General features: G+C 46.6%; 2 protein-coding genes across 3 annotated transcripts in view; one reads left to right on the top strand and one right to left on the bottom strand.

The window, feature by feature from the left end:
* The window catches only part of LOC119436688 (60S ribosomal protein L28), a 420,941-nt gene that overhangs the window by 136,707 nt on the left and 263,416 nt on the right, over positions 1 to 20,818 (top strand). The gene's annotated exons all lie outside the window — the stretch shown is intronic.
* The window catches only part of LOC119436691 (GTPase-activating protein and VPS9 domain-containing protein 1), a 261,172-nt gene that overhangs the window by 164,149 nt on the left and 76,205 nt on the right, over positions 1 to 20,818 (bottom strand). For both annotated transcript variants that reach the window (XM_037703656.2, XM_049659648.1), the window contains exons 7-8: positions 12,378 to 12,508; positions 2,721 to 2,865 (exon numbers count right to left, since the gene is read on the bottom strand). In XM_037703656.2, coding sequence (XP_037559584.1) covers positions 2,721 to 2,865; positions 12,378 to 12,508 — 276 coding nt within the window. The remainder of the gene's footprint in view (positions 1 to 2,720; positions 2,866 to 12,377; positions 12,509 to 20,818) is intronic.

The raw sequence follows: 20,818 nt of genomic DNA, 5'->3' as shown, positions 1-20,818 counted from the left end.
GTCGTTTTTGCTCCGGACTTCACGCATCTTCAAGGCCTCCGGCATGTTTTGACGCGTTTGAGCAACGCCGGCCTACAGTTGAACCTAAAGAAGTGCCGATTTGCAGCACGGCAGCTGACAATACTGGGCTACGTCGTGTCCAAGGATGGCATTCTCCCAGATCCAGCCAAGCTTCGGGCCGTAGCCGAGTTCCCCAGACCTACGTCCGTCAAAGAACTGCGCAGTTTTGTAGGTCTGTATTCCTACTTTCGACGTTTAATTCGAAACTTTGCCACTATTATATCGCCACTGACGAAGCTCCTTGGCGGTAAGGGGCCCCTCGACTCGTGGTCGTCAGTGTGCGAGGACGCGTTCGCAAAGCTCCGTCGTTTGTTGACGTCTCCGCCCATACTACGCCACTACGGCCCCTACAGAGGTACACACGGACGCCAGCGGTGTTGGCCTTGGAGCTGTCCTTGCGCAGCGAAAGCCAGGGTTCCCTGAATATGTCGTGGCGTATGCAAGTCGTACGCTTACTAAAGCCGAGGCCAACTACACAGTGTCCGAAAAAGAATGCCTGGCGATCATCTGGGCCCTTACGAAGTTTCGCCCTTATTTGTATGGCCGCCCATTCGATGTCGTTACTGACCACCATGCACTATGCTGGCTGTCGTCATCAAAGGATCCCTCAGGCCGTCTCGCCCGTTGGGCACTTCGTCTGCAGGACTATGACGTCCGCGTGCTCTACCGCAACGGACACCAACATGCCGATGCCGACGCCCTCTCGCGGAGCTCCCCCTTACCCGATGACAACGCCCGCTGCTCAGGAACTCAACTGGCCGTTTCTTCCATCGACCTTCACACCATCGCTACAGAACAGCGCAAGGATCAATGGATTGTCTCGCTGATTGACTTGCTCACTGATTCGTCTGCAACACCACCCACTCGCGCATTGCGTCGTCAAGCCCACCATTTCGCCATTCGCGACGAGCTACTATACCGACGCAATTACAGCACCGACGGCCGCCAGTGGTTACTGGTAGTACCTCGCAGTCTCCGTTCTAAAATATGCGAATCGTTCCACTCTTATCTGCAGTGTGCACACTCTGAGGTATACAGAACTTACCACCGAATTCGACAACGGTACTTTTGGCGGGGAATGTACCGGTACGTGCAGAAATTTGTTCACTCCTGCCTCGATTGTCAGCGCCGGAAATCTTTGCCGAACCTCTCGCCAGCAGATCTACAACCTTTACCTTGTCCTAACCGTCCGTTTGGGCGCGTTGGCATCGATTTATACGGACCTCTTCCTCTGACGTCGGCTGGTAACCGCTGGGCCATCGTCGCTGTTGACCATCTCACGCGATACGCCGAAACTGCCGCCTTTCCAGCAGCTACAGCACGAGATGTTGCCTCCTTCCTGCTCCACCGATTCATACTACGTCACGGTCCACTCCAGGAGCTACTCAGTGATTGAGGCCGTGTCTTCTTGTTGGAAGTCGTCGAAGCCATTCTCAAAGAGTGTCACGTCGTTCACCGCAAAACTACTGCTTACCACCCAAAACGGTCTCACAGAGCGATTTAACCGCACGCTCTGCGACATGCTCTCAATGTACATCGCCGCCGACCACACAAACTGGGATGCCATTCTGCCCTTCGTCACCTACGCCTACAATACCGCCCCTCAGAGTACTACTGGCTTCTCACAGTTCTTATTGTCCGGCCGCCACCCGTCGCACACGAGCGACACGATCCTTCCATACAGGCCAGACACGTCTGAGTATACGCCTATATCTACCACAGCCAGACATGCTGAAGAGTGTTGCGACCTTGTCCGGACCTTTACTGCAAATGAACAAGAGCGGCAGAAGAGCATCCGCGGTGACACCACCACTTCTGCGCCCACGTTTTTTCCCTGGGGCGCTCGTCTGGCTCTCAGTCCCTACCACCGCAACTGGACTCTCTTCGACACTACTGCCCAAATACGAAGGCCCCTACCGTGTCGTCGAACGCACGTCCCCAGTAAATTACCTTATCGAACCCGTTGAACCATCTTCGGACATGCGCCATCGAGGGCTCGACATCGTCAATGTGGAGCACCTCAAGATATACCATGACCCACTCATAGTGACAACCTGTTAAGTGGCCGGGCGGCTCCCTTTTCACACCCGGGGTAATTGTAGCGAAGCGTTGGAACTCTGAAGTGGGTCGTCCTCTCCAGCGCCTTCTAGTGGGTCATTTTCTTCGGCTCTCGAGCGCCGCTCGTGCTGAGAGTCCGTGCTGCGCTTTTTGGACTGTCACCCTTGCGCTGCTTTAAGTGCTGCCCAATAAACACCCTTATAATATATATATAATGGAACTTTATTGGCTTCATTGTCAGTTGGCTTTATATGGTCAGAATTAATGAAAATCGCACCCCTAGGTCTCCCTTCCTCTATTGCTTATTTATATACAGATATATATACACACACCTCTACCATGTGACCCGACTTGACACACTTCACCGACTTACTTTTTTTACACTTTCACACTCCTAATGCTAATGCACTAAAAGCTGTCCCAGATATACAGATCAAAGCGTGCCATCTGATATCTTCTTTGACTAGAGACTTAAAAGTGAAGTTTGCTGCATTTTAAGAATGTTCACAATTAAAGGAGAGCATAAGTGGTGCAAGTTTACACAACGCTGTCTCAAAATGATAGCCAGGTGCTTCTACAAAACAAGAATGGAGCACAGTCACCTATAGACTCTTGGTCTTGGGAAAGAGAAAACCTGGTCCTCTTCTCAATTGTCTCGACAGCAGCACCATCACAAGCATCAGCTACTGCGCGTTCAACATTCATCCGTACACGTGTCTGCCGTTTCTGCTGTTCCATGCTCAGGACCTGAAATTGACAAGCACAGGTGCGAGATTAACAATCTCCCTTTTAATGCGACTGCACTCAGAAACGTTAAGGTAAATTTTTCTTTTGAAGAATTTGCCAGTAATGCAAATGTGATATGAACATTCTGTGAATCAGCAACTCATCCTTTGCTCATTTAAGGATACAAGTAAATAAAAATACAAAATATATTTTAACTCAAGTCAGAAGTTAGTACCAAAGCCATGTGCATAATTTTTGTTATACAAGGACTTTGCTATAAAGTGTACGAATTAAATGAAAATGGCAACTCATTGTGGATAATCAGTGCCTGTATTGAAAGTATTGAAAGTCATGATTTGTAGACAACTTTACATCTTTGCTGCACTTGCTCTAACCCAATTTGTTATGTTCTTTTTAATTAGAACAGGAGGTCCCCTTACAGCCTCGAGCTTTAGGACTTTTTCTGTATATCGTGTTACTGTGCTTAAATGTTTGTGAGTGAATAACTAAAAATTCTTCTTCTTCTACTACAGTAGACTTGCGTCGACTCGACTCCGATTCATTTTATTTTTCGGTTATTTTTATCCCGACTGAAGGTCGCAGTAGGCATCCATGCATTTTTATAGGCCAAAACTTTGGTTATTTTGATCGTAAAAGTGGCCTTTGTCGGATAAATCAAACTTGACTAGTCAGCACTCGCGCATCTGAGCCATATGGTGACATTAGTAGCAACTCCTTTAAGCAGTGTCTGTCTTGGACATGGAGCAAGAAACCTTTAGGAGTGGAAACTCCGCCAGTTGCGGCGACTAGAAAATGTCACAAGCCAGCGGAGCCACTATCATGCTGGCGGCACCTGGCGGCCGAGAAAGAAATTCTCGCCGTCTTGGTTGCCTTGGCAACCGGTCACGTGTGTTGCTCCCGTTCGCGGCCGCGCGCGTTGCTCCCTTTTGGCGAGCGCCTCACAAGTTCTACTGAGGGCACTCACACGTCTCACCTGCATCCCCATCTTAGGCTAGCAAATTCCGAACAAGGGTACACTGCACGTATCAGCGCTGTTAGTATTATGGCCCTCGAACAGACACCACTGTTCTTTGACTTAAAGGCCCACAAAAACAGCGGTACGGCATGCACGCTGAAGCGAACGCAGAACGCCCGTGTCGTCTGCTTGGCGCCTGCTTTGAGCGGGAGACACGGGCGCCGCCGAAGAGAACGCGCCCGAGCAGTCCGCCGGGCTTCTGCTTTTTTTTTTTTGTTCACTGCTGCTTGCATGACGCGCCGCAAGGCGTCGCCACTGCATGCGCCCCTGTCGGCGCATACTAATGTGGCGTTATCTGGTCGCACGCGAGCGCCCGCGCTGACGGGAGTTTCTACTCCTAAATAATCTTCCTCCGTGGTCTTGGAGGAGCTTAGGGTACAGTGAATGCATGGAACAAACATCATCTCGCGCTATTTTTGGTCTGCCCTAGAAAGATTTTCAAGCAATAACCGTAGCTCAGAATGTCTGATTATGGTATTTACCCGATGCTAATCTGGCCTTTATTTTTTTTTTTTTCAAGGCCATTGGGCAAAAAATTGCCTGCGCGGTTCAATCAGAATTGCAACCAAAACCGCCTTCATGATGTTCATATACTTCACCACATAACATGTATTGCTGCGAAGCTGAGTTTTAAAATCAGTACAGAGAACCCGGCTTTAAGAAACTGGCCACCATTGTGCAACTCTATTAGACCCTTGCCCATTTTTCTCGTGAAAAAAATCAGGTGCACATTAGATTCCTACTTTTGTTAGGAGTTCTAATGTCACTTCTAGGTTAGTTTTCTACTTTGGACACATAGAAAGTGGGCGCACGTTTGATTTGGGGGCGTGTTAGAATTGGACAAATATTGCCAAATGATTCAGTGGTGTGTTTTGGCATTTCCTTTTTGCGTCTTGTTTCATTCGACTCACCAGATAATTCAATTGATTTCATCGGTCCCATCATATTTGAATTAACGAAAGTTGACTATATATAAATAAAATGAAACCACAAATATGATAGAGAGGACATATGGTACCATAACAAGAACGTCTAATGAGGATCAAAACCTTGGTCATGCTGCTGTCTCGGTTCTGCCCTTCATCACATCACCTTCCTCATCTTTCTTCCCGTGAAGTGGGAACTACTTCCATCCGGCGCATGCACTAAAAAGCTCCCGAAATAAAGTTTTTCATTCATTCCTCATCTTTCCATCTGCCTAACATATCAGTCTCCTCTTTTTGCCTCATACCAATATACGTTCTTCGAACCTGTGCACTTATATCTCGCATGACACCTCACAAACTATATTTTCTTCAATGTATTTCGATGTGAACTACAGAATGCGCATATTCCTCAGTGTTTCAAAGGTTTTGTACAAAACGAAGGAGACAGCTGAAAAGCATGGTGTGTGCAATGACTGGCACACATATCTGACAAGATCACTGTTAACCAAAGCAAAACCCCAAAACACGAAAAAGGAAACAAACAATACATGCAACATTTTACTATCCTATATAAGACAGAATGAATGTGTATTGTTTAGTGGCGCAAGGGCCAGGTATGGCCAAAGAGCGCCATGGCAGTGTTTGTGAGTTTGCAGTGGAGTGTTGAATTCTGAGAAGTAGATGAGGCATAGCTGTAAAGGGGCCTAAAAATAGTTGCTGTAAAGTGCGTAAAATATACATGTACTAAGATCATGGCAATGACTAATCAGGAGTACTATGAAAATGAAGAATGCATTAAGAATGATATGATGAAAAAATGTTCCAGAAGCCAGGGGAATTCATATTCAAACGTATAGCTTCACTGGCTTTACTCAACAATAAAACAATAACAAAACATAGACGTTTCGCCACCTATGCGGGTGGCATCGTCAGTACAGATTTATTGTTGAGTAAAGCCAGTGAAGCTATATGTTTGAATGATATGATACCAAAAATATTTAGGATGAAGTAATTGGCAAGAAGCACTACTGCATAAACAGAGCCCTTGAACCACAAGGGCCTGGAGGCATGTGCTATAAAAAACTATCACAGCGGCATCCTCTGGAGAGAGGATGCGCTACGAACTAGTTGGGCTAATAACATGCAGGACCACATCATTCAAAAAATCGACGACTGCTTTGGCATTAAAAATCGGTTCTTCGCCAAGAAACATAATGGGGTGAAGCGGGACATGATATCGGTACGCTTGTGCAAAATATTTTTTTCTTTCTGTTTCGGCTTCCCGGCACTCCACAAGGACATGGAGGACGGTCAGCCTCTCACTACATCTACCACAGGTTGGAGGATCATTTCCATTCAACAGAAAATTGTGAGTACCATATGTGTGTCCTATTCTTAGACGACAGAACAGGACATCAGTTCGTCGTGTTTTCGTTGCGGGTGACCAGAAACCTAACTGTGGCTTAATTAAGTGAAGCTTATTATTTGTTTCAGCGTCCCACAACCGCTGCCAGTGGTCTTGCAGTTTTCCTCGCAGAAAAGGCTTCAGATCTGCGGGAGGAATAGTAGCCGCAGGATTAATAGCTTGCGATGTAGTCGATGTGGCCAACTGGTCTACAAGCACATTACCCTCAATGCCTCTATGGCCAGGCACCCAGCATATAGTCACATGCTGGTTAGATATATACGCTCTGCATAAACTGGAATAGAGCTCAGTAAGTACAGGATTTTTGTTTTTGCAGAGTGACATCAGAGCTTTCACCACGCTTAGGGAGTCTGTAAATATAATTGCTTTTTCAAGTTTTGATGCCCTTATATGATTCACAGCCGACAATAGTGCATAGGCCTCAGCCGTAAAGATACTCGTTTCCGGGTGGAGTACACCGGATTCCGAAAAGGATGGGCCGACGGCTGCATAAGATAACCCGGCATGTGACTTCGAAGCATCTGTGTAAAACTGTGTACACGAGTATTTAGATTGGAGTTCTAAGAAATGCATTTTAATGTGTGCCTCTGGCGCGTGTTTAGTGACCTCTACGAACGATGTGTCACACTCTATGAGTTGCCAGTGCCACGGTGGCAACAGTTTCGCTGGAGCCATAGGACATTGTTCAAGCAGCGGAACACCCATTTCCTCACTAAGATTCCTCACACGCAAAGAGAACGGCTTTCTCGCTGCAGGTCGATTATGGAAGAGTGTGGCAGCGGTCATGTCATTTATAGTTGAGTAAGAAGGATGTTTAATGTTTGCTTGTACTTTCAGAAAATACGTGAAACTGTTGTATGACCGCTGGAGATGAAGCGACCACTGATTCGACTCTACGTACAGGCTCTGGATTGGACTTGTCCTGAAAGCACCAGTCGCGAGACGGATACCCAGGTGGTGGACGGGGTCTAGGATTTTTAATGCACTGGGCGTTGCTGAATTGTAAATTATAGATCCGTAATCAAGGCATGAGAGGACAAGACTTTTATACAAGTTAAGCAAACACTTTCGATCACTACCCCAAGTCGTACGCGACAGAAGCTTTAAAAGGTTCATTGTCTTCAGGCATTTTGCCCTCAGATGCTTAAGATGAGGAATAAATGTGAGTTTACAATCTAAAATGATTCCTAAAGACTTGTGCTCACTGCTTACAGAGAGCGCATCTCCTTTGATTGCAATACTTGGGACTGGCGTTACGCCTCTCTTGTTAGTAAAGAGTACGCAAGTGCTCTTCTGGGCATTTACTTTGAAACCATTTTCGTCTGCCCATTCGGACAATTTGTTTATTCCAAGCTGCACTTGTCGTTCGCAGATGGCAATATTGCATGACTTGAAGGCTATTTGCACATCGTCGACATAAATTGAATAAAACATTGTGCGTGGAATGACTTTGTGCAGGGAATTCATTTTTACAATAAATAGTGTGCAACTAAGCACGCCCCCTTACGGTACACCGGTCTCTTGGGTAAATGACTTAGGCAAAGCGTCAGTACCCAAGGTGAGAGCCTGGAAGACCAGGCAGATTGTCTGGGCGAACACTTCGAACATGTATCCAGTGCGTCCCATTATGCATGATATAATATTGATCTGTTTACACTTCTTTGTTGGCGAGCTGACTCCGGAGCCTTCTCTGCGCCGTGTCGGAGTGTCGACGAACCCTGCCGTAGCGCCTTTGTGCGTTGCGGAGTGGAGGAAAATCGTGCCCTTTCCTGACCGTCGCTCGTAGGGTAAGCCTTGTGCAAACCCATCTCCACAAACTGCATTACTGAGTGTGATTGGTTTTCGCTGATACTGTATTCATTTACTGCTCTGAAACAACCCGATATTAGATGAATTTGTACACGTCCTACTTTTTTGTAGTCTGCTAGTGAGCAGTTGACTGAGATTTCTTTCGTTTTTTTTTTTGCATTGCAGGAGGGAGTCACTATTCCCTGATCATGACGGTGTCCGCATAATCTGCACGGCTGAGGTCCCACAAAGTGGAAAACTCTTCCACGATGTGGATGAAATAAAAGGCGGCGTCATCGCACAAATTTATTGTTCAATAGAAGTGAATGACACCAGGAGGTATGAAGCACTGAAACCAGGCACCAGTAAAACAAAGGACTGATGCTGACTGCAATGCGGCTGTCCTCAAGCAGGAGAGAAGTGTTGCCAGACACTGCGTGTTTATAAGTTAAAGCTGCGGCTTTACCCCCCCGAATCTGGATGTGAAAAACAGCTTGGCGTTATTCGTCCGCACGGCTCACGGAAGAGGCGGGGACGAGGCGAATCGAAGATGTGAGATCACGTGACGCGCCGTCCGGCCCTGCAAATCTGGATTCGGTCCTTCGTCTGGATGCACTATAAGCCGCGCACAGCTACACGCGAGAGGGGCCAACCCCCATGTGCTCGGGTCCGTGGTGTCGCCACACACCAAACGCCTGCTTACGCAGACGCCCCTGCGGGGTATATAAGACAGTGTTAAGTGCCTCTGAAATTCACGCTAATGTTGAATTTTGCAGGTCTTGCATCATGATACTCATAAGCAGGTCCTATCGCCAGGAATTAAAAAAATTAATTGGAAGCATTGCCGGAAGCATTGCCTTGAGAAGGGGCTGAAAATGTTTACAGCAACCCAACTCTGGGCTGCTGTAAGTTGACCAAATATTTATTGTTACCATTGCTTTCACGAAGACAGAGACGGATAGGGGTGCTAACTTTTAAGTTCATATTGATTCACAGCTATGAACCTGCAAACCTGCATACCATAAAAAATGTTTTAAAAATGGTGCTTTAATTCTTAAATAGTCGCAGTTTCACCTGAAAGGCGAAGCATCGATTGCGATAGCAAATTAGTAGAGAAGTATACGAAGCAAGGATAGTAGTTTAATTGGCAGTATAAAGTTGTAAACATTCGCTTACTAACTAAATAGATGAGCACGGTGTCACGCGCGTACAGGTAAACATGAACACATCTCGCTCGATGACCGCAGAAAGTCGCTGTGAAAACGCCAAAGTGAGAAAGCGCGCCAGCAGCAGCGGGCAAATTGACCTTCGCGCTGTCTCTCGCCTCGCTTCAGCGCGAACTAAACGTCGAAAGCACAGCACATACGAAGCCACCGGCCCCCCTGGGCGCGCACTTCAGCCGCATCCCAAATTGCTTTCAAGATACAGCACCCGCGCGGCCGTGAGCAGCAGCCGACGAAACAGAATGCACCCCCCTCTCCCCCTCCCTCTCCATCGCCTCGCCCGCTTGCAAGACGACCGCGCGCTTCCGGCCTGCCTTCCTCCCTCGCTTGCGCTACATTAAGCCGCGATTGCCGGCTCACCCTTGTACGTTTCCACTCTACACACAGCGCATGGTGCGCGGCGATGATTTTATCGCCATTGGACTTTATAAGGAACCTCACAGCGACACTGGCGGCACAAATGCGCTTGGACTGTCCATATAATTGCTATCGCAATAAAAAGCTTACTGAACACAACAAAACTTGTTTTCAAAAAACGTGCGAAATAAACTCAACAGCAGCTAAATTTTGCCCTTAAGTGACTACATGGTTACCAAGACACAACAAACGAGGTCCCTTTGACTAAACCTTTGTTTCAACAGTTATCAAGAAACACAGATTACCAGGCCTGTAATGCAAATGCTCACATTAACAAAGAACTGGCCAGCGTAAAATTAACAATAGAGGCTATCACAAAGCACACTGTCTGTACACAATCACTGTAGTGTCCTATGGTCAAGGTAGGTAACTGTGTTTGTGACCAACCTAACGTTTAGCTCACTGCCCATCTCTAAACACTTGACTGCCACTTGATTATGTGCGGCATTGGTGTAAAATATGGAGCTGGTGCACAGCACGGTTACCAGTTGTGCAAAGAATTATTCTGGTTTATTGCACTGCTTTTCACAAAAGAAAACACAAAAAAAAGACGTGGGCACACAATTGTCCAATTGTCAATGGCTACTACATGTCACAGCTCAACCATGAAGGCATCTAGATAGAGACAAAGTGCTACCAGCATTAAAGTAACTGGCTTCATCGAGGATTTTCATGGCTAGATTACAGCTGATCCTGGATATATTGAACTTCAAGGGGATTGAAAAACCGTTCAATATATCAATAATTCAAACTATCAAATATGCCTATCTGAAGCATATTTGAAAAATATGCATGACTCGGACTGTTTCTTGAGATTCTGACTAGCAGTAACTTACCAATTTGTTCCTCCAAGGCCATATTCAAAACACAGAAGTAGCTTATTTATTTTATTTTGTACCCAGAAACCTTGCACGCCACTCGCACTGCGGAATGCTATTCAATATACTGATCGCTATGGTGACCCTAATAGTCTGCATCGCTTGGCAGTGTGGACTGCAGTGTACCTCGGGTGCGCTGAAGTGCTTGTTGACCATTTTTATTCCCGTTAAAATAGAAATGGACGGAGTATAAAAGTAAACTAGCCAATATGGCTATGCACCATCGCACCTGTACCGCAAATAATGTGTGAACAAGCCAAGCCCCTCGTGTACATCACAATATACCTCTTCAACAGCCCATCATTGTACATTGGTAATAAGTCGGATGCTGACATATTCAAGTAGCTCGCAGCTTGCAGAAAATCTGAGTCCATTCCCGCTCACGTGTTACAGACCATCATACGAGAAATACTGAAACAGGCCCATAAATCACACAGCAATGTCACATGCCACTGCTGTGGTGGTCTTTCCAATGTAGCACGCAGTGGTTTTGTTAAATCCAAACTAATGCAAATTGGCAGCTTGTGGACCCATAAAACGCTGTTTGCAGAACACGTTTGGGAACCTCTATTTTACAGAAGACCACCTGGTGGCCACACATTTCCTGTTCAGCATCCCATGCCCAAAGCCGCTAAGTGAAAAGATTGTATGTCATGCACACTTTCTTGTGGAACATGTATTGGACTAGGAAGTTTCAAATTGAACACAAATATTAGAAATACAATGTTTGACAGGTGTTAAAAACTTTCTAATATTTGCACACCTCTAAATTTTGCAGCTAAGCAATTACATTTACACCACAGCTGAGAGCTACTTTCAATCACTTAATTGCAGATGTAATCCTATATCCCAGATAGACAAGTCATAGAATGCTCTCTCACACAAGTCTTCCAAAATAAGAAGTGGTCACAGTCACTTGAGGCAGCACCAGCAAGTTGGAAAGTTTTGAGGAAATGGGAGAAACTGACCTTACAGGAGCATGGCACTAGGGAGTTTTAGTATAGTGGAAACAGCAAACGCAAGGATTTAGCGTTAGCGTTGCATGCTGCAAATTGCACAGGCGCAGAACGTAAACGTAGCCAGAACCGCTACGTACTTACGCTATTTCAGGAATATAGCGTTCAACGCTAACATACGCAAGAGATTCCGTACGTAGGGCAAGATGGTGGCGCCTGTTGAAGCGAGAGCCGTCCACTTCGGATCTATCGAGTCGTCGGCCTGCACTGTTCGGCTCATTCGTTTCTTTCTAATGTTCGTGTTTGCTTTAGATTTGTGTGATCATGCTTCGACAGCGGCGTACAGGTAACAAATGGCCGTTGTTTTCGATATACGTTCTCGATTAGTGGTGGAGTAGGTTCAACGAGAGGGTTTGCTCATGTTTGCTGTATCCGCCTACAGATGGCGCCCGAGTGTGTTAGCAGTTAGCGTATTGATCCATTCCGCTATTCTAAAACACTACCTTGTACCGCGCAGTGCAGCCTTTCTTTGCGTTAGCATTGCGTCACACGCTAACGCTAACGTAAGTGTTTTCCGCTATACTAAAACTCCCTACTGTCTTGCACTCAATACGTCGAAGTCCTTGGCACATGCAGTTCAACACAGGTGCATTATGCTTGTGCCCATTTACAAAGGACTGAAAAGAGACAGTAATGCATGACAGTAAAACAGTAATGCTTTGCCATATCCATGTTCACAGCTTTGACTTTGCAGCACTTGCCACTGCAAGAAAAGTAACTCCCTTCCACCCCACCTTGGCCACTGCATGCCTCTTGTGAATTAATTGCAGATATCAGTTCTTGTACAAACCACGAAGAAAACTTTCAATTTTGTAAGCTTCACCTTTTCTTCACTAAGCATGCCAGGACACTCCAGTGTGAAGTCTGGCATCGGTATCACAAGGACCTCTTCAGGCAGGGAGTCGGAGGCCACTGAATCATCTTCACCATCTGTACCCTTTTTCGGTGCTGAAGCTGAAAAAGGACAACTTTTACTGTAAGAACAGTATCTTCATGCATTTGGGAAATCCAACTCCTGTTGCAAAGACAACTACGACTTAGCAGAACTCGATGTGATGCTTCACGTAACCTTTCTTTAACACATTCAGTTATTAACAAAATAACCAAACATATGCAGTGCCAGGTGAACCTAGATATGCAAGATGAAAAAGTGCATGAGTGCCATCAAAACACAATTACCCAATATAAATATAAGTTTTTTATACAATGGTCATTCAGAAACATCAGTTCTAATGTACCTTGATATAGCAGTTATTAGACTTTTTCTCACAATTGGTAGGAGGCTTGACAATATTCCACTGTTAAGGCAATGTATATGTATACCATGATATCATTCTTCTACAGATTTCCCATTTTTCTTGAACTTACCAATGTACTTACTTAAACCACCCAATCTTGTCCTGTTGCTACCCAACAATGATAAAGTCAATGAAAATTTTTAGCCATGCCTCAACCACTAGCTCAGTGCCAGTCACTTCTTGACATAATCAGCCCTGTTCATTTTAATCTTAAGTATTGTTAGGATCGATCTCCAGGTTTCTTTATACATACAGCCAGGTGGCATTCACCTCAGTCTCAATTTACATGTCCAATGACGGCTTTAGAGCACAGTTCCCCACTGCAGCCTGGTACTCTACCCATTAGGCCACAGAAGCATCATGCATAGCACAACAGAACACTGTATTTGCTCGCGTAAGGGCCGCACCCACACTTTGGGACACAAAAATTTCGAACAAAAAGTTTAACCAAGCATTATGTGCATACCCCTGTGCGGTTTAGTTTGCATAAGCAGTTATACTAGATGGCACTAGTTACTGTACTGCCGACAATGGCATCACCACCATAATCATTATCGCCATATCCTGCGACATAGTTCCAGCACGCTTTAACGGCATTGGCTGTGCTGCAGTGTGTTGATTAGCTGCATTATGCTTTCAGGCAGGTTCTGCTGGTGATGATCTGGACGCACCTGATGGTGTATGCTGTAGCTGTCAAGCTCTACATGATTGCATGTGCAGAACAACATGGTAAATATGCAGCTAGGTGAAAGTTAGAATTGGACAGTTCGAGGCTTCAGTGAGCAGCACGAGACGAAGTGTGTTCCCCGGGCTAGTTCTCCTAGGGCAGAGAACTGTGTACTAAACCCACCAAAGGAAACGTAAATTGAGGCTGAGATCGAAGCTACGAGGCTAGACCTACAATCGAGGCTGGACCTACAAATCGAGGCCGGACCTACAAATCGAGGCCGGACCTACAAATCGAGGCCGGACCTACAAATCGAGGCTGGACCTACAAAAAAACCTAGGGAGTGATGCTAATAATACTTAGCATTAAAACAAACAAGGCATATTATGTTATATGGCCTCGTAGTAGATTATAGTTGATGAGGTCTGCCTCATTTAAGGCCCACACACTATTACAAAGAAAAGTGCTAGCCTTTATACAAGTAAATATGGTGGACTTATACAAGTAAAAAAGGCGACAACATTACCAGTTCTCTCGCAGAAGCTAGCGCTTTGAGATGCCTGCCAGGTGTGTTGTGTCCCATAGCAAAAATTACAAAAGTGAGTGTGCACCAGTTTCCTCCTTACTTCTGTAGTAGCAGTTAGCGCTTTGAGATGCCATGGGACATTGCATTGCCCTTTTAAATTTTTTTTTTAATATGGGGTTTTACGTGCCAAAACCATGATCTTATTATGAGGCACGCCGTAGTGGGGGACTCTGAAAATTTGGACCACCTCGGGTTCTTTAACGTGCACCTAAATCTAAGTACACGGGTGTTTTCACATTTAGCCCCCATCGAAATGCGGCCGCCGTGATTTCATTGCCCTTGGGGTCGGCCCAGTTCAGCCCAGACACAACACCCAACAGGTGCCGAGTCTGCTTCAATGGCGCATTGTGCATATGAGTCTCTTCTCTTTCTCTCTAAGCCGATGCAGTCAATCCTGGATATATCGAACTTGAAGAGGATTGCAAAATACTTAGATCGATAACTATCGCGGGCAATATCGATAACTCGAGATATGAAATATGCCTATTTGAAGCTTATCTGAGACCTCCGCACATCTTGGACAGTTTCGCGAGATCATGAAAAGTGGGAATTTACCAAATTGCGCCTCCAAGGTTGCGTCGAACAAATTGCACGTGAATGTCGCAAGTCCCTCATGCTGAGGAATGATCTTTGACATACTGATCGCAATGCTAAACCTAAAGGCCTGCGCCGCTCGATCGGACGCGTGCGCACGGTGTGCGGCGCGCGGGTTGAAGTGACTGTTGTTCATTTTTATTGAAGATAAGATAGAAATGAATGCATCGCGAAAGTAGACCAGCCTGCTGAATATGCGCTGTGCCACTACTCACAACTTCAAGTAAATGCTCGCTACCTAGCGACCGCGCCGAGAAACAGCCGATCCAGGTTCAGATTTGAAGCAAAAGAGGGTGTCCTATCACGGCATGCGCTGAATGCCTCGTAGTTCTCAAATCGTCCTGATGCCACAACGCACAAGCCCGAAAATCTAAAAAAGCCAGATTTTAAAAATTTTTGTTGTGTACTATTATGCATGTCATCGCGGTGGAAAGACAATAATGTATGATTTCATTGTTTCTAGAAAGAAGCAGATGACACGCATCGGAGAGCAACTTGGATAAGAAACTTCTGCATTGGGAAAAGGTGACTGATACTACACCGGTTTGTTCGAAACATTTCACTCAGGTTGACTTTTTTCCCGGTGAGTAGATCATTGCTTTCTTTTTGTTTATATTAAATATTTTGCTGGCATTTCAAATCGTGGAGTGTACTTTCTTCAGGCAGGCGCTTTGATAAATTATAGTGACATACACTTAAGCTTCCCCTGGTTTTTGTTCATTTATAGTTTTCTGCCCAGCATTAGTGTTATTAATGCTTTAGGGTACGGCCAGGCTAGCGGCAAAAAATGCGCGCGTCATGCCGCGGGTGGCAAATTGCCGCACGTCAGCGCCTTGCTGCGAGGCCACCGTGGCAAGCGCGTCTCGCCGCGCGGCAGTTCGATAAGATGTCCCGCGCTCCCCGAACACGCGAGCAACACCGCGAGCGCTCGTTGTTTCATGCGAGAGATGGCAATCGTCGATTGAAAACCTGGCGCAGACTGGCGGCAGTCCGGTTGTGATGGCTCCGTGGCATCAACCTCGTCGCTCTTGATTGATTCATCATCTCGCAGCACGTGGCATTTGCTGCAGCAATGGGGCTCGAACCCATTTCGCGCGGCACGCTGCAAAACCCCCAATTCCTGCCGCTTTTGCCGCGCGCAGCATGACACGCGTTTTTGCCGCGTGTTTTTGCCGCTAGCGTGGCCGTACCCTTAAGCAGCAGGAACGATAACTACCTCGGAAGGTCTGAAGTTGATCATGACACATGTTATGCCGCGAAGCGACATATTGTTTTCATAGCATGCTTTAGTTTAGCGGTACAAGCTGAAGATGCTGTTTTCTCATTCAACGCGGTGAGTTGCCAGTTTATTTGCTCGCAAGAAATTTAGAAGCAACTGCAAACAATGCTTGTTCCAGCTTTGGAGCGTTCGACCTGGGCACAGCACCGCTAGTTTGCTTTCCAACACTGTGCACACAGCTAAATTCCATTACAACTGGTTCAATTCATTTCCAAGGGATGCATTTACACTAATACAACTGACTTTGCCAAAAGAAAACCCTTGCTAAATTTCAGAAACCTGCTGGAAGGAACTCAACTTGGTCTGATTGGTTGTTATTCACTTTTCACGTTTCACTGGGTTTGAGAATTTCCACAGGAGGCAGGTGTCTGCTGTGTTCCCAAGCCTGGGCTTTACCTCAAACACTGCGTACTGCAACCACAAACAAGCACCAGCCACCGGACAAGGACGACCTTATCACAAGTATCAGCTAACTATAAAAAGAAAGGCCCACCCCGACTAACAAACGCAACTCTCATTTGTTTTTATACCAAGACCTCTTCTATCAGTACAGAATATCTGTATACAGTAAAACCTTGTTATTTCGAGAAATCGGATAATTCGAACTCATCCTCTGGTCTCGGCAGGCGTATGCATTATTCAATGCAATCAAACTCTCGTTACTTCGGACAAATTTGGCCGCACGTCGGTTAATTCAGACAACTTTCAGAGGTCAGTGAGCGAGGAGCGCCGCAAATGTGCGACGCAAAAGAGCAAAAACAGCGCTAGCGTCCAACCGAAACAAAGTGGCAGAGTCCGCATCTGCTAAGAATGACATTGCTACGCGCCGCAGAAAGATCTGATATTTCAAACTAAACGTGGTTTTCCCTTCTCTTTGCAGGCGCCACGCTCCAAGACGGGGGAATGACATATATCAGCAAGTGCACCTATGCACATGTCTATGCTATGACGTCGCTCATAGTGACACCTGACACTTCAAGCATTATTCAAGGCAACATCTGTTATTTGTGTAATCTGTTGCTTCTATAGACGAATTAAAGTTTAGAGAAATAATAAAACACCCAAACTGGATGTCGGCATGTTCTTGTTCTACTTCGCATCACAAGAGAGATGTACTTCCGTCTCTTCTGCTTGTTCCCATGCTGTGCAGTCGCACACGCTGAGAACGAAACTGTCATTTTGTACCCTGTTAAAGTGCACGATCATGCTCTGTGATCCACTTATGTCTGCCTCAGTGTTCGTCAGGGGCATTGCCAGAGAGGGGATTGGGGGGGTTCAAACCCCCCCTCCCCCGAAATTTTTTGCACCCCCCCCCCCTTACCCACCCTTTTCTCTCGTCGCTTCGTGCTGACATGATTCAAGAAACCGGTGTTACTATCACAATTTCATTCCTGGGCGTTTCCGTTTGGGTTGGTAATTTACAGTGAATAATGCCTGTATACGGAAAAACGTGTCGCTATGTTTGTCAAGGCTTTGGCACTCTGTGAGTTTTGGGCGAGAATGCGCAACAAATGAAGCAACAAATGCAGCGGCCGCATTTTAGATGGGGGCGAAAATGCTCGAGGCTCGTTTACATAGATTTAAGTGCACGTTAAAGACCCCAGGTGGTGTTGCGTCCCGAATCGGCAGGGCGCATACTTAGGTTGTTTCCATCGAGGCAGCCCCCTTTCATCAGCGTCGCCCAGACGGAGACGGTGCCCGACACCGACGGTGGCGGGCACTGTCTCAAAATCGGCAGTGCGCATCCTTTGGGTGCTTCCCCGATGCCACCCCTTTCATCAGCGGCCGCCTACCTGGCGACCCGGCCCGACATCAGCTGTAACGCGATGACAAAGACGCTCACTTAGAAGCAACCACAACCACCACCCTTCACGGAAGCGGGCACCAGCGTGAAGGTCACTTTCCCGACCCTGGCAAGATGACCATCACGGAAAGCAAGAAACCAAGTCGATGAATTTCCTGGAAGGAGTGTGAACTCCCTGTTCCAGATGGCCTCGTCCTTGCTTCGGAAGTTGGACAACAGAGGCGAGTTCTGTGAACAACACGACTCCTCTGATTGGTTGCACCAAGGTCATCACATTCCCGAGTCGGGTCAACTGGGGAAGACGACTGCTTTATAAGCCGACACCTTGGGTGCAGTGGTGTGTCCTGACATGTTCTCATGTGTGCTCAGACATGTAGTGAGCTGAGACTTTCACAGTGCTCAGCCATGGAGTGGGCTTCCATATTTGAAGCCACTGTAAATATGTACCATAAACCCTTTTTTCTATCGCTCATACTCCCGGACGTACTCATCCCTTTGGATGAAGGATCAGCGCACAAACGCTACCCCAAGTCCCAACAGTGGTCGAAATTTCCGGAGCCCTCCACTAAGGCGTCTCTCATAATCATATCGTGGTTTTGGGACATTAAACACCAACAATTACCAATTAAGAACTGTGTTTTTACGGCTGTTTGAAAAATCTAAATCCCGGAATAACTTCACTTAACTTTCTTGCTTGATTTTCAGCAGGTGCCTGTGGTTCACGCTACACATTCAGCTGAAGCCGTCTACGTTCCCGGTAGAGAACAGAGAGAACGTCTTCTGGGCGGACTTGAATTTCACGGTGGATGTTTAGAAGAGCGATGGCAACCAATCTTTCATTTGTTGTTGAAGCTCTCAGGTATTTCTTTAGGTGACTCAGCGATGAAAAAGAGCGGTCTGCTTCAGCTGTGCTCATGGGCAGAGTAGCCAGAATTTTTAAACGACGGTGCATGTTTGTGAAGAATACATCCGGGCAATTGGGAACCGCTTGCATTTCAGGCATTTTGGGCACAGCACCGCTAGTTTGCTTTCCAACACTGTGCACACAGCTAAATTCCATTACAACTGGTTCAATTCATTTCCAAGGGATGCATTTACACTAATACAACTGACTTTGCCAAAAGAAAACCCTTGCTAAATTTCAGAAACCTGCTGGAAGGAACTCAACTTGGTCTGATTGGTTGTTATTCACTTTTCACGTTTCACTGGGTTTGAGAATTTCCACAGGAGGCAGGTGTCTGCTGTGTTCCCAAGCCTGGGCTTTACCTCAAACACTGCGTACTGCAACCACAAACAAGCACCAGCCACCGGACAAGGACGACCTTATCACAAGTATCAGCTAACTATAAAAAGAAAGGCCCACCCCGACTAACAAACGCAACTCTCATTTGTTTTTATACCAAGACCTCTTCTATCAGTACAGAATATCTGTATACAGTAAAACCTTGTTATTTCGAGAAATCGGATAATTCGAACTCATCCTCTGGTCTCGGCAGGCGTATGCATTATTCAATGCAATCAAACTCTCGTTACTTCGGACAAATTTGGCCGCACGTCGGTTAATTCAGACAACTTTCAGAGGTCAGTGAGCGAGGAGCGCCGCAAATGTGCGACGCAAAAGAGCAAAAACAGCGCTAGCGTCCAACCGAAACAAAGTGGCAGAGTCCGCATCTGCTAAGAATGACATTGCTACGCGCCGCAGAAAGATCTGATATTTCAAACTAAACGTGGTTTTCCCTTCTCTTTGCAGGCGCCACGCTCCAAGACGGGGGAATGACATATATCAGCAAGTGCACCTATGCACATGTCTATGCTATGACGTCGCTCATAGTGACACCTGACACTTCAAGCATTATTCAAGGCAACATCTGTTATTTGTGTAATCTGTTGCTTCTATAGACGAATTAAAGTTTAGAGAAATAATAAAACACCCAAACTGGATGTCGGCATGTTCTTGTTCTACTTCGCATCACAAGAGAGATGTACTTCCGTTTCTTCTGCTTGTTCCCATGCTGTGCAGTCGCACACGCTGAGAACGAAACTGTCATTTTGTACCCTGTTAAAGTGCACGATCATGCTCTGTGATCCACTTATGTCTGCCTCAGTGTTCGTCAGGGGCATTGCCAGAGAGGGGATTGGGGGGGTTCAAACCCCCCCTCCCCCGAAATTTTTTGCACCCCCCCCCCCCTTACCCACCCTTTTCTCTCGTCGCTTCGTGCTGACATGATTCAAGAAACCGGTGTTACTATCACAATTTCATTCCTGGGCGTTTCCGTTTGGGTTGGTAATTTACAGTGAATAATGCCTGTATACGGAAAAACGTGTCGCTATGTTTGTCAAGGCTTTGGCACTCTGTGAGTTTTGGGCGAGAATGCGCAACAAATGAAGCAACAAATGCAGCGGCCGCATTTTAGATGGGGGCGAAAATGCTCGAGGCTCGTTTACATAGATTTAAGTGCACGTTAAAGACCCCAGGTGGTGTTGCGTCCCGAATCGGCAGGGCGCATACTTAGGTTGTTTCCATCGAGGCAGCCCCCTTTCATCAGCGTCGCCCAGACGGAGACGGTGCCCGACACCGACGGTGGCGGGCACTGTCTCAAAATCGGCAGTGCGCATCCTTTGGGTGCTTCCCCGATGCCACCCCTTTCATCAGCGGCCGCCTACCTGGCGACCCGGCCCGACATCAGCTGTAACGCGATGACAAAGACGCTCACTTAGAAGCAACCACAACCACCACCCTTCACGGAAGCGGGCACCAGCGTGAAGGTCACTTTCCCGACCCTGGCAAGATGACCATCACGGAAAGCAAGAAACCAAGTCGATGAATTTCCTGGAAGGAGTGTGAACTCCCTGTTCCAGATGGCCTCGTCCTTGCTTCGGAAGTTGGACAACAGAGGCGAGTTCTGTGAACAACACGACTCCTCTGATTGGTTGCACCAAGGTCATCACATTCCCGAGTCGGGTCAACTGGGGAAGACGACTGCTTTATAAGCCGACACCTTGGGTGCAGTGGTGTGTCCTGACATGTTCTCATGT

The sequence above is a fragment of the Dermacentor silvarum genome, chromosome 1, assembly GCF_013339745.2.
Source record: "Dermacentor silvarum isolate Dsil-2018 chromosome 1, BIME_Dsil_1.4, whole genome shotgun sequence".
NCBI classification, from domain to species: domain Eukaryota; kingdom Metazoa; phylum Arthropoda; class Arachnida; order Ixodida; family Ixodidae; genus Dermacentor; species Dermacentor silvarum.
This window is presented reverse-complemented; position numbering and strand designations above follow the sequence as displayed.